The 14,942-nt window shown below is 40.6% G+C and overlaps 1 protein-coding gene across 1 annotated transcript in view; it reads left to right on the forward strand.

The window, feature by feature from the left end:
- Positions 1-14,942, forward strand: part of LOC124722104 — a 97,743-nt gene that overhangs the window by 37,541 nt on the left and 45,260 nt on the right. Inside the window, exon 4 of the mRNA XM_047247302.1 lies at positions 7,258-7,497. Coding sequence (XP_047103258.1) covers positions 7,258-7,497 — 240 coding nt within the window. The remainder of the gene's footprint in view (positions 1-7,257; positions 7,498-14,942) is intronic.

The following is a 14,942-nucleotide window of genomic DNA, read 5'->3' on the forward strand; positions in this document are numbered from 1 at the left end:
AAGCCACATTTAACTGACACATTCTATTGCATTTCTTTTTACGCTGTGTGAAGATTACAAGTTACAAGTTCGTTTAGACCACTGTTATCTGCCGGCCGCGGTGGTCTAGCGGTTCTGGCGCTGCAGTCCGGAACCGCGGGACTGCTACGGTCGCAGGTTCGAATCCTGCCTCGGGCATGGGTGTGTGTGATGTCCTTAGGTTAGTTAGGTTTAAGTAGTTCTAAGTTCTAGGGGACTTATGACCTAAGATGTTGAGTCCCATAGTGCTCAGAGCCATTTGAACCATTTGAACCACTGTTATCTACAGAACAGTGAATTATCTGAGGAGATACGCCATATAAGCAGTATCTTCGTTATTAATTGACAATGTGAAACAGTTTCTATCGATTTTCCGAACTGTAGGGAGACAAAAACTAGCATTTCACTTGCGTTCAACATTTACAAGGCACTTTGTCTGAAGAAAGCAAGATAGGATCCAAATAAATCATGTTTCCTAAAGTCCTAGTTGTTTAAGAGATTTTTTTTCCTTAAGTAATTTCAGTATTTAGAACTTGGAATATCCTTAAGAATCCTACAGATCGGCCTCACGAATATTAGTCTGCAATTAAATGCATGCGTCCTTTCATTCTTATAAAAACGTGTGACCTATGAAACTTCCTGGCAGATTAAAACTGTGTGCCAGACCGAGACTCGAACTCGGGACTTTTGCCTTTCGCGGGCAAGTGCTCTACCAACTGAGCTACCCAAGCACGACTCACGCCCCGTCCTCACAGCTTTACTTCTGCCAGTACCTCGTCTCCTGCCTTCCAAACTTTACAGAAGCTCTCCTGCGAACCTTGCAGAACTAGCACTCCTGAAAGAAAGGATATTGCAGAGACATGGCTTAGCCACAGCCTCGGGGGTGTTTCCAGACTGAGATTTTCACTCTGCAGCGGAGTGTGCGCTGATACGAAACTTCTTGGCAGATTAAAACTGTGTGCCGGACTGAGACTCGAACTCGGTACGTTTGCCTTTCATGGGCAAGTGCTTTACCAACAACTGAGCTACCCAAGCACGACTCACGCCCCGTCCTCACAGCTTTTCCAGGCGAGCTTCTGTAGAGTTTGGAAGGTAGGAGACGAGGTACTGGTAGAAGTAAAGCTGTGAGGAGGGGGCGTGAGTCGTGCTTGGGTAGCTCAGTTGGTAGAGCACTTGCCCGCGAAAGGCAAAGGTCCCGAGTTCGAGTCCCGGTCCGGCACAGAGTTTTAATCTGCCAGGAAGTTTCGTATCAGCGCACACTCCGCTGCAGAGTGAAAATCTCATTCTGCAGTGTGACCTATGCTCTTTCCGTCACACGGACTATTCGCTGCGTGAAAGATTATCGAATTCCTGAACTTTGTCCACAAAATTTTTTTCGACGCTTACCTTTGTCTTATTGTGCATGGTACCCTTCAAAATACTCTCCTCCACAATTGACACACCGCTCCCAACTCCGTTTCCTCTTCCGGAAGCAGTCTTGATACGCCTGTCGCTGGATGCAATTTCTGTGAATTTTCTTTTATCTCTTCTATCGTTGTAAATCTTCGTCCTTTCGATGGGGTTTTCAACCTTTGAAATAAAAAAACAAAGTCCGCAGGGACCAAGTCTGGCGAGTACGCAACATCTCGTTCTCATTTGTGCCATCCAAATACTCTTCACAGACTGCGAGGCGAAGGTATTTGTGGTTTTGACTCATGAGCCGAACTTGACGGAAACACGGTGCATTACAAGGTGCTGTGTCAGGATTCCATGACGTGATCCAACTGAAATGTTACATTCTTCTGCAATTTCTAGAGGAGTTAGTCTTCCACTGGCTCCTGACATGAGCGTCGTCGGTAGACGTCGAAGGGCGTTCTGAACGAGGGTTATCGTAAACTTCCGTCCGGCCTCTTTTAAACCGTGTGAACCATTTGTAAGACTGAGTACAGCTTAAGCACTCATCACCGTAGGCTTTCCGCATCATTTGGTGTGTCTCTGTAAAGGTATTCTTGAGTTTCACGCAAAATTTAATGCAGACGCGTTGCTCCTCTAACTATTCCATCTCGAAATTCGCAATACAAGACTGAACAATAACTAACAGACATACAATAATGAAACTTTCGGCAAATACACACTAAACACAGCCGTGTGCAGGGATGCCAACCGCATCTCTCTCCAACACACCACTGGCGCGAAATTATTGTGAATATTCTGGAATTTTGTGACATACCTCGTATTTCAGTATCTTTCATTTGTGATTGTTGGCGACGTTCAAACAGTGGAACGGTGATGGGGTATCTGTAAGTAAAGATGAACCTAAGAACTGAAACAACGTAAGCCGCCATTGTATAAGGGGTAGTCAAATGAAAACGACACAGATGGGAAAAAGTAAGTAACCTGTTTATTATTTCAAAAGTAATCGCCATAGCTGTTAATACATTTATCCCACTGTGAAACAGGACGGCCAAAGCTTTCATGGAAAAAAAATTTCGGTGGCCTACGAAACCACAATTGTATCCAGGAGTACACCTCTTCGTCTGAAGAAAATCGAAGACCACGAATGTGTTTCTTCAGGGCTCCATGGAAGTTACATGGGAAGAGATCAGGGCCGTATGGGGGATGTATAAGGGCTTCCCAGCGGAACTTCTAGAGCGTAGTCGAAACAGCTTTGGTAACATGTGGGAGGACAACAGGCACACTTTGCAAAAATTGAAGGGCATGAGGTTCTAAAGGTACTGACAGAGATGTGGCGCCATTTCGCCGTGGCCAGCTGCGCTACGTTTCTCGGTTGAGGATCCGTGGCGCGAATAGCCTGATCGAGGTGGTCCCACAGATTCTCCATTACGTTTAAATCGGGGGAGTATGGTGTCTAGCGGAGAACAGTAAAGTAATCTTGGAATAAAACGAAATAATAAGCAACCAGTTGCGTAAAAGAAATTTAATTTCTTTACTGGTTTCGGGCACATAGTGCCCTTCTTCAGAAGGTTATACCTACCACATTCTTTGGGAGTGTCAACAATAAGATGCATACAGCAAATTGCCATGGTCCTAAAAAATATACAGGAGCAGTGAGTAATATAATACTGAATCCATTAATACTTTAAGCACTCTTAGATGCTTACATTATTTCGTTATATAAGACTAAATTTGCTGAGGACATCTACATCTACATACATACTGCGCAATCCACCATACGGTGCGTGGCGGAGGGTACCTCGTACCACAACTAGCATCTTCTCTCCCTGTTCCACTCCCAAACAGAACGAGGGAAAAATGACTGCCTATGTGCCTCTGTACGAGCCTTAATCTCTCTTATCTTATCTTTGTGGTCTTTCCGCGAAATATAAGTTGGCGGCAGTAAAATTGTACTCTAGTCAGCTTCAAATGCTGGTTCTCTAAATTTCCTCTATAGCGATTCACGAAAAGAACGCCTCCTTTCCTCTAGAGACTCCCACCCGAGTTCCTGAAGCATTTCCGTAACACTCGCGTGATGATCAAACGCACCAGTAAGAAATCTAGCAGCCCGCCTCTGAATTGCTTCTATGTCCTCCCTCAATCCGACCTGATAGGGATCCCGAACGCTCGAGCAGTACTCAAGAATAGGTCGTATTAGTGTTTTATAAGCGATCTCCTTTACAGATGAACCACATCTTCCCAAAATTCTACCAATGAACCGAAGACGACTATCCGCCTTCCCCACAACTGCCATGACATGCTTGTCCCACTTCATATCGCTCTGCAATGTTACGCCCAAATATTTCATTGACGTGACTGTGTCAGGCACTACACTACTAATGGAGTACTCAAACATTGCGGGATTCTTTTTCCTATTCATCTGCATTAATTTACATTTATCTATATTTAGAGTTAGCTGTCATTCTTTACACCAATCACAAATCCTGTCGAAGTCATCTTGTATCCTCCTACAGTCACTCAACGACGACACCTTCCCGTACACCACAGCATCATCAGCAAACAGCCGCACATTGCTATCCACCCTATCCAAAAGATCATTTATGTAGATAGAAAACAATAGCGGACCTACCACACTTCCCTGGGGCACTCCAGATGATACCCTCACCTCCGATGAACACTCACCATCGAGGACAACGTACTGGGTTCTATTACTTAAGAAGTCGGATAAAATACTAAACTCAGGCTGGTTCTCTCTGAACCACGCACATACAATGCGAACTGCGTAACAAGTTGAACTGTCCTGCTGGTAGATACCTTGTTGCTGAGGGAAAACAAACAGATTGTAGCGGTGGACATGGCCCCCAGGGATGTGTACACACTTGTGTTCATCTTTTGTGTCTTGCATAATGACAAGAACACCTAGGGAATGCCCTCCAGCCTGGATGCGGTGATTGTTGCAGGATGTTTGCTTTCGGATGTTTCACACGGTATATGCTAACAACCATCTGGCTGATGGAGCATAAAACGTGACTCATCTGGAAAGACCGCCTGTCGTCACTCAGTGGACGTCCAGTTTCGGTATAGGCGGCTTTATTCCGGCCTCCATCGATGATGAACAGCACTCACCGTGGATGCATGAATCAGACACCTGCTGCAGAGGCCGATATGCAGCAACGTTCGCTTAACTGTCGTTGAGGAGACGCTGTTGGTATCCCATTAGTTCATCTGGACGGTCTGTTGCTTAACAGTTGCACGTCTATTCGCTCATACACATCGGCGCCAGTTTTGGATGGCGCCGTTTTGCCATGCACGGACTACTTCAGCCACGGCGGCATGCGACCGGTTTAAAAACTTAGCCGCTTCGGAATTGCTTCCACCATTGTTCCGCAAGCCAATGATCATGCCCCTTTGGACGTCAAACAAATCACTCTGTATCCAAATTACGACTGCACCGTTTTCCGAGCCCCCGCGACACACTTTCTGTGAACACTACTGCTGGTGTCACCTGCCGTCTGTGAGTGGCTATTGAAAGCTGATGTCGAACATAGGTAGTGGTCACATTAATGTGACTGGACTGTGTATTTTTGCATACGGTGCATATTAGAAATTTCATAACTAACTTCAGGAGAACAAAGTAGCATTAAAATTAAGAGTCTCGAGAATGGCAAGGAATTCTAGAATTTACATTCGACCCAGGATTCTTTCAGTTTGAAGGCCTGCTCACGCGGATAGGTTTGCGGCCTCATCGATAACTTTCCAGCCAGGTAAAGCTGATTAGCACCGGTTGACGTACCCAACGTTTGCAATAAATGGAGTGGCCGTGCGGTTCTAGGCGCTGCAGTCTGGAGCCGAGCGAACGCTACGGTCGCAGGTTCGAATCCTGCCTCGGGCATGGATGTGTGTGATGTCCTTAGGTTAGTTAGGTTTAATTAGTTCTAAGTTCTAGGCGACTGATGACCTCAGAAGTTAAGTCGCATAGTGCTCAGAGTCATTTGAACCATTTTTGCAGTAAATCTGGCAGTTCGTCAGTTCACAGTTAGACTCAGCAAACCACAGGAAGCTGAGTAAGGGTCGACAGGCAGACAAAACGGAAGACACTTTACTACTATTCATGTAGCCATGGCTTGCAGACCAGTGTTTACAATCTTAGTGCCTCGTGAAGTACTGATAGTAGTATATGCATAGTTCGATTTTATATTGAGTGAATGATGAAGTTGTAGGTGTTTGTTTCTATTAACTTCTTGAATGAATTATGCGATACATGTGTCCCTCATATTTTCTAATGTACCGGTAAGATTTTGAAAGGCTATTTTTTGATGTTATCAGTATGATAAAAAATGAACTATTCACTGATTTAAATACTTTGTTATTATTAGTGGAGAGTGTTGTAACTTGGGAACGTTTCAAGAGTTTCTTCTTCACTCAGCTCTGCAATAGAATTTTGTAGCATTCCCCGCTAGTTCCTCTCTTATTTTACGTTAATGTCCATTGGGACTTTTCACGGTCGATTCAAAGAAAACACATCAGTTGATGAGGAGAGAAAAAAAACTGATTTCCAAACCCTAATCAGCAATGTACCACAAACGAACTGATACCCTACCAGTGGTGCCTGACTATTGAACTTCAGACATACCTGCTGGTTCCGCGTGTTCGATGTCCAGCCGCACATCCTCGACTTCTTAACCTTAACTGATCTTACCTGCAGCAGAGCTGCCAGTACGCTACGCTCCCCTATTTGGACTCTGATATTGTATGCTTCTAAGATAACAACATTTTGGGAGAGATTAGTACTCCCGTAAATGAATAGCAGACAAAGCTGGTAAAATATTAATATATTGTTGAGGCACAGTGTCCTCCAACTTCGTCGTTACCAAGTTACAAATTGCTTTTATCAAGATTCTCGGAGATCACGCGACCGTAAGTCCTTCCTCTCGAGACGACACTACCGATATAAATGAAAAAGTTACTCGCGTCAGAAGCTAAAGTCTAAGCTGCCATAGCTCATGTGACATTATTTATGCACTTTGTCACGCGGGACTTCAAATTAGAACGCCAGGATAGCTTAGAATATTGCTGGCAGTTAATAATCCGAAAGCCTCCAAGAGACAAAAATAAACTAACACCGCCGTCGCAACAAAGTGATCATCAGCGACGATGACAATAAAATGTCGTGTGGCGAGGACCTGCTGCCAGGTAGACCCGATCGCTTGGTGCAAGTCTTTTAAGGTGACGCCACTTCGGCGTCTCTGTCTCATTTTCATTCTTTTTCCTGTTTTACCTACAAGAAATGATACAAAAGTATTTTGATTGGGTTTCTATCCTTGTAGCACCTAATTGCTTTTCTGTGCATTTATCTGCAGCATAGCTATTCTTTACATATGATTCATTTCTTACATGCTTACTTCAAACTAATGCTACCTATTCCCAGTTGACATTTTCACATATACCATTTAATCATGGATGCAGTGAATGGTATTGTATTTCCACAGGTAACTGAACTGCTTTGGACCAACAAAACCACTCTACCCAAAAGGGAATATATTGTATATTGTTTTACATAATGTGCTATGTTCTTCAGGTCTTAAATGATCTGTCAGTGAGCTGTCTTATCAGTGTCACAAGGCTGTCTTATCAGTACAATGTATTTCAACAAACTTCAAATTCTGTGGAAGGATGATGTTGCCACTAGTTATAGCCACATTTAATGTGCAAGTGTTGTTATATAAATGTAAAAAATTGACAGTTTCACCAAATAAAAAAAGTATACTATCTTCATCATAATTTATATCCTCTTACCTGGATAAATACTGAAATTCTAGTTTCTGCATATTTTGTTTTAAACAGAGAAGAGCTGGAAAACTTGACCGTTGCTGATTTGTTCATCCCTGGGACAAACGGTTCAGACACTTACAATGGATCAGTTATGGAAAATAAAAGTGAAAGACATGGCTGCTATGTACTCACACAAGATGCTGATGTTTGGGGACAGTTAGTGCATGGAATTCGATACATAGACATTGATGTTCGTGACCACCCTGGCAACAAGACAACTACCTATGCTCCTGCAACACAAGATGATGATGGGTATGTACAGTAATATAAACAAACTAATTAATTAGCTTGATTAATTATCTGCATTTCAGATGCCTGTAGTAAAGGACTTTGAAAAAGCATATGTCATGAAACAAGACTTGTTTGAGTAATAAATTTTACATTCTTTTGTGGATTAGGATTTATTCGTTTCATGATGTACACTTGAAAACCATTTGGTTCATGTAAATTAACCATATCACAAATTTATGCTATATTTGTAGTAATAAATAATAATATGACACAAAAATGAGATTTCTGTGAATAAACATGTAGACCTATATATCCTTAGATAATTAACAAGATTTATCTAGTTTAAATTGTCATTTCATCTTATGTGAGTTCATTCACTGAATATTAAAATTCCTGCATCGGTGCCTCATGTAACTTTATTTTCAGTGGGCATAACTTCATGTGCATTAAAAAATTTTCTTCTAATTAATTATTAATCATCCTTCTCATACACTGTGGAACTGAGCGTCTCTCCTGCAAAGTCTTCCACTGGAGTTTATCTATCATCTCCGTAATGCTTTCGCAATTACTAAATGATCCTGTAACGAAGCGTGCTGCTCTCCATTGGATCTTCTCTATTTCTTCTATCAACCCTATCTGGCACGGATCCCACACTGGTGAGCAATATTCAAGCAGTGGGCAACAAGTGTACTGTAACCTACTTCCTTTGTTTTCGAATTGCATTTCCTTAGAATTCTTCCAATGAATCTGTCTGGCATCTGCTAAACCGACAATCAACTTTATATGATCATTCCATTTTAAATCACTCCTAATGCCTACTCCCAGATAATTTATGGAATTAACTGCTTCCAGTTGCTGACCAGCTACATTGTATCTAAATGATAAAAGATCTTTCTTTCTATGTATTTGCAGCACATTACACTTGTCTACATTGAGATTCAGTTGCCATTCCCTGCACCATGTGTCAATTCGTTGCAGATCCTCCTGCATTTCAGTACAATTTTCCATTGTTACAGCCTCTCAATATACCACAGCATCATCGGCGAAGAGCCTCAGTGAACTTCCGATGTTATCCACAACGTCATTTATGTATATTTTGAATAGCAACGGTCCTACGACACTCCGCTGCGGCACACCTGAAATCACTCTTACTTCGGAAGACTTCTCTCCATTAAGAATGACATGCTGCGTTCTTTTATCTAGGAACTCTTCAATCCAATCGCACAATTGGTCTGATAGTCCATATGCTCTTACTTTGTTCATTAAACGGCTGTGGGGAACTGTATCAAATGCCTTGCAGAAGTCAAGAAACACGACATCTACCTGGGAACCTTTGTCTATGGCCCTCTGAGTCTCGTGGACGAATAGCGCGAGCTGGGTTTCACACGACCGTCTTTTTCGAAACCCATGCTGATTCCTACAAAGTAGATTTCTAGTCTCCAGAAAAGTCAGTATACTTGAACATAATACGTGTTCCAAAATTCTACAATTGATCGACGTTAAAGATATAGGTCTATAGTTCTGCTCATCTGTTTGACATCCCTTCTTGAAAACAAGGATGACCTGTGCCCTTTTCCAATCCTTTGGAACGCTACGCTCTTTTAGAGACCTACAGTACACCGCTGTAAGAAGGGGGGCAAGTTCCTTTGCGTACTCTGTGTAAAATCGAACTGGTATCCAATCAGGTCCAGCTGCCTTTCCTCTTTTGAGCGATTTTAATTGTTTCTCTATCCATCTGTCATCTATTGCGATATCTACCATTTTGTCATCTGTGCGACAATCTAGAGAGGGAACTACAATACAGTCTTCCTTTGTGAAACAGCTTTGGAAAAAGACATTTAGTATTTCGGCCTTTAGTCTGTCATCCTCTGTTTCAGTACCATTTTGGTCACAGAGTGTCTGGACATTTTGTTTTGATCCACCTAGCGCTTTGACATAAGACCAAGGAATTATGTGATGGAGAAATTGTGGCGAATGTTACACCACTTCTACAGCCAATGGACCACTGCAAACGTTAAAACTTATTTACAGAAAACAATTTTTAGAATGCTGACCCAATGTGATAGCAGTCCTTTTGTGGACAAAATAAAAAAGACCAATGTGAAGTATGTTGTTTATTGTGCCACTGAGGGATGGCAGAATATTTCAGAAAATCGTGGAGAAAACTGTGGACATCTCTTGAATTTCAAAACAACCTAGTTGAAAATGAAGAGGAAAATCTACTACAAATGATACAGGCAATCCCTGGATGTGAAGAAGCTAGTGAAGATGAGTGGATGGCAGCAGATTGGGTATGTGTGGAGAACCTTACTGTCACTGATTTAGATGCTGCTGTGACTCAACACCAGGAAGAAGTGGACTGCTGTGACGGAAGTGACAATGAGCCTGAAAGTGACAAAGGAGAGCTGGTGCCACACAGTGAGGCAGTAGAAGCCCTTGACCTCGCGCTATGTTATTTGGACCAACAGCCCACTGCTACACCTGCTGATTCGATGTTTATGAGACAATTGCACAACTATGCCTCATATAACATATTCATTATGCCACAAAACAATGAGTGAGCTTTTGTCATCTAAAAAGTATGGATAAAATGTCCACTGTATTTTAGTAAGTTTGACAGCTTTTCTTTAATAGTTATGCATTGTTTAAACCTAATGTTTTCTTGCCAATTTTTCTAATACAAGTTTACTATACTGTGTAAATTAAAATAGTGTGTATGTACAGCTGTTTACCATACAGTTTTCCATACTTAGACTAACATTTTTCATGTTCGGATTAACCGAAAGTTCAGATTACTGGGGTTCAGATTACCGGGACTCTGCTGTACTCAATTTTTTTCTGCAACTTCAGTATTGTCCTATCTTCCTCAAAAAGCATTACAGTATCTAATTACAGATTCAAAAGAGATTTCCTTGTGTTCACGTCAGTTTCAGTTGAAAATATTCACACTGCAAATACAAAGCTGCTTAGTTTGTTTTCTAGATAATCAGAGTTGTATGTAAACTTAAATGTTTAAGTAAATTGAATCCTAAGAATATGACCGAGTCAATTAATTCTCTACCTTGGTTGCTGTAAATATCTTACTCTGGTCGAACTTTGACTGTTCAGTTCTGACATACATCACTGAGGATTTAGATATGTTCAGATTCAACCCATTTAGCTAAATCAAGTTTCAAGTCTACTGAGAATACCGATCAATGGATAGGAATTTTTTCTGCATCCAGATTTTCAACTAACACAGAAGTAATGTTCACAAACAAAACTGACTGGGAAATAACAGTTACCAGTAAATCTTGAACTTATCCCATTGAAAATAATTACCCATCATTTTCTGTTCGATAAGTAGGGTTTAAATCCTTATGCCATGTTTGCCAAGTCCATAAACAAGAAAGACACAGTTGAAAGGATCAGAAGAGTTTGTGAGGTCACAGAAGAGTCCTCCAACCTCATTGTGCATTCTAATAATCTGTTTATTTTCTCACCAAAACTACATACTGCATCTGTGATGCTTTTGTCCTGTTCAAAATCAATCTGATTGCTTAGGATAAAAACATATTTTACAATATAATTTATGATCTTGGTAAGAGCTGCTTCCTCATTCATCTATTCATTCATCATATTCTGTAGATCCCATGAAGAAAGAGATCCTATAGTGATGCAGTATGAGTCAAGATACACAAATTTGAGACAAACACATTTTAGATACTTAATCTTCACACTGTATTAACAATAAGCTCTCGTTATATTGCTTAATGCAGTTCATGCCTCTGTCATCTAAACATAATCAAGTAAATTAGTAAGAAAGCTGCTACTCTGAAAACAGCTGTTCCCTCCTCAGTTTTATTATATAGCTGCTGTTTACGCACTATTAGTATCCTAATATTCACATGATGACAAAGGTTTTTATCAGGGAACAGATTTTTATGTCAATAAATACTAAGTCCTTTATACACTGAAGAGCCAAGGAAACTGGTATACCTGCCTAATATCGTGTAGGCCCCCTGCGAGCATACGGAGATGCCGCAACACGATACGGCATGGACCTGAGTAATGACTGAAGTAGTGCTGGATGAAACTGACACCATGAAATCTACAGGGCTGTCCATAAATCCATAAGAGTACGAGGGATTGGAGATCTCTTCTGAACAACACGCTGCAAGGCATCCCAGATTTGCTCAATAATGTTCATGTCTGAAGAGTTTGGTGGCCACTGGAAACGTGGGGGTGTCGCATTGTCCTGCTGGAATTGCCCAAGTCCATTGGAATGCACAATGGACATGAATGGATGCAGGTGATCAGACAGGATGCTTATGTACGTGTCACCTGTCAGAGTCATATCTAGACGTATCAGCGGTCTCATATCACTCCAACTGCACACACCACACACCATTACACAACTTCCAACAGCTTGAACATTCCCCTGCTAACATGCAGGGTCCATGAATTCATGAGGTTGTCTCCATACTCGTACACATCCATCTGCTCAATACAATTTGAAACAAGACTCATCCAACCAGGCAACATGTTTCTAGTCATCAACAGTCCAAAGTCAGTGTTGACAGACCCAGGCTAGATGTAAAGCCTTGTGTCATGCAGTCATCAAGAGTACACGAGTGGGCCTTCAGCTCCAAAAGCCCATATCAATGATGTTTTGTTGAATGGTTCCCACACTGACACTTGTTGATGGTGCAGCATTGAAATCTGCAGTAATTTGCGGAAGGGTTGCACTTCTGTCACATTGAATGATTCTCTTCAGTTGTCATTGGTCCCATTCTTGCAGGATATTTTTCCAACCACAGCAGTGTCAGAGATTTGATGTTTTATCAGATTTCTGATAGTTACAGTACACTTGCATGTTGAAACTCACTTAAATCTTTATAACCTGCCATCATAGAAGCAGTAACTGATCTAACAATAGCCTCAGACATTTGTTGTCTTATATAGGTGTTGCCGGCCGTAGTGCCATGTTCTGCCTGTTTACATATCTGTGTATTTGAATATGCTTGTCTATATCAGTTTCTCCGGCACTTCTGCGTATTGCACTATTACTTGTCATACATCTTAATAACAAACACAGCTACATCCCACATAGTTAACAGAAATTTGTAAGAAGAGTGTCAGAGGTATTTCTTTAAAGAGTCTTTTGATGTGGTAGGGATTTCCTGTTTCTTTCTTAATGTTAAGCAGGAGTTGTTGAACATCTTACCACCAGAGTACACAATTCCATTATGAATCCTGTAGAAGTAAATAAGTCTACATGTAAATAGTTTTTGCGTCTTGTATTGTGGCTGTGTACATCACAGTTCAGTTGAAAATGGTTTTCTATTATCAGCAACAAAAACCATCAAGGAGAAAATGTATTGGGAACTAAGTGTAAGAATTCCAAGATCCTTAAAAAGCTTCTACAAGATGTATGATTATCTACTGTGCACAATATTCTTGCAGTTTACTTCTGCCAAACAAACACTTCATTTATACTAAATGTACTGCCATAGAACATAATTCCATGAGACAGGGATTGAAAATATGCAAAATAAGCCAACACTCTTGACTCTAGGTCAGCACAATGGAAAATATTTCTATGGACATAACACACTGAACTGAGCTTGTTGATTAGTTTTTCCATGTGTTGATGCTATTTTAATTTGTTATCCAGCTGAACCCCAAGGAATTTTATACACTGTGCTTCATTCAGTGTATGACCATTATTACTTCTGGTGATGAAAGCTCTTTATTGCTTATATGAAATTGGATAATATGAGTCTTTGTAAGATTAAGCTGTTAGCGGTGAACCACTAGTAGCACTTCTCAACTACCACCTGATCTGTGCCTGCAGAAGTTTGCAACCAGCAAACTTTACAGTTCTAAAACTGTCCTTTAAACTCATGCAAAGACTATTTATGTAGACTATAAATGACAGTTGACTGAGTACTGATCTGTGGGGTTCCAGGTATTATGTTCCCCCATTCTGAGGTTATTTTTGTGGCTGGGAAACAGTCTGTTTTCATATGAATGGGAGGACTGGCATAGAATGATAATTTCACATTACCTTTCTTGACCCCTTGTTGAAAGGTGGTTTAACTTTGCCATATTTCAATACCTCTGGTCAACAGCTCTCTTCAGAATATTGTTTATGTAAATAAGCTAGTAGGCATGCAGCTATGTCGTATGCTACTTTAATAACATTAGTGCGTTTTACATGCCTATCTACAGAGATTTTGTTTTTAATGGTAAAACTGAATTTTCTCATCCTTCTCTGAACTTCTGGAAATTTCATAACGTGCTCAGAACTCTAATCAAGGGTGAAGTCATTTACTTTGTTCTGATTGCTTGCTTCATTGACCCCATATTTTGTTACATTTTTAATTAATTCATTCAAGAACTCTGTTATTTGTTTCCTTCAAGCTTAATTTTGCATGAGGTAATCTATAAAATTGTCATTTGTCCACAACTTATTTAATTAAGATTTAATTTATGTTTTCTTTTTCAGATTTTGTACTGTAATGAACGCATTCATACATCAAACTTTTACATAAACCATTTTCTCCTTTTCAAAGATATAGTGTTACTGCCTAATTTTCATAAGAAAGATTGACACCAGCCGCAATCAACATTGAAATAATTCAGTGGTGAAAGTTGAAAATTTGTACTGGACTGGAACTTGAACTTAGATCTCCCACTTAATGCAAACAGTTGCCATTTCAGCCATCGGGACATGCTTTCTGTCCAACTCAAATTCTCAGCTTGTCACATGCTAGTAGCATCTAACATCCAGTCACCATTTGCTTGTAGCAAGAAATGGGATATTTTGGTTTAACTCCCAGTCTGGTACAAATTTTCCACTTTCACCAACGAATAATTTTGATTCCTGATTGCAGCTGGTGTTGGTCTTTCCTTCAAAATTTGACATTTACAACCATTGTATCAACCAATAGTGTGGTGTCTGTTATGTCGCACATGTCCAACACAACAGATGCCACAAATATATGTATATAGTATTTTCTAAGTAATTGTAATTGTGAGCTTTGAAAGAATTTTGTACCTAGCATTCAACAAGCTCATGCCTCTGTAGTCTGCAATTGATTATCTCTTTTCTTGAAGACTGATTTTTTCCCTTTCTCATTCTTTGTAAAAACTGTCCAGCTCATTTTAAGGCATATACCCATATCTGTCAGAGTGGACCAACCTTCTGTGACTGTGAGTCACTCCATAATATATATGTGGCACGATTTTATATGCTAAATGTGTTACTTATAGTTGTGGGAAGTTAATCCACAGTAGCAAATATTAGTGTAATATCTTGATATCTTAACTTACTCTTTACAGTCCAATTTTCCAATACCATAATGCTCACTCACATAACACTATTGTAGTGCAACATGCTCTACAGTGTATCAACATGTTGTCTTGGCTGGCTCAATCACATGACCTGTCTCCAATTGAGCACGTATAGGAAACCATCGGAT

Source organism: Schistocerca piceifrons, chromosome X (assembly GCF_021461385.2).
Source record: "Schistocerca piceifrons isolate TAMUIC-IGC-003096 chromosome X, iqSchPice1.1, whole genome shotgun sequence".
NCBI lineage: Eukaryota > Metazoa > Arthropoda > Insecta > Orthoptera > Acrididae > Schistocerca > Schistocerca piceifrons.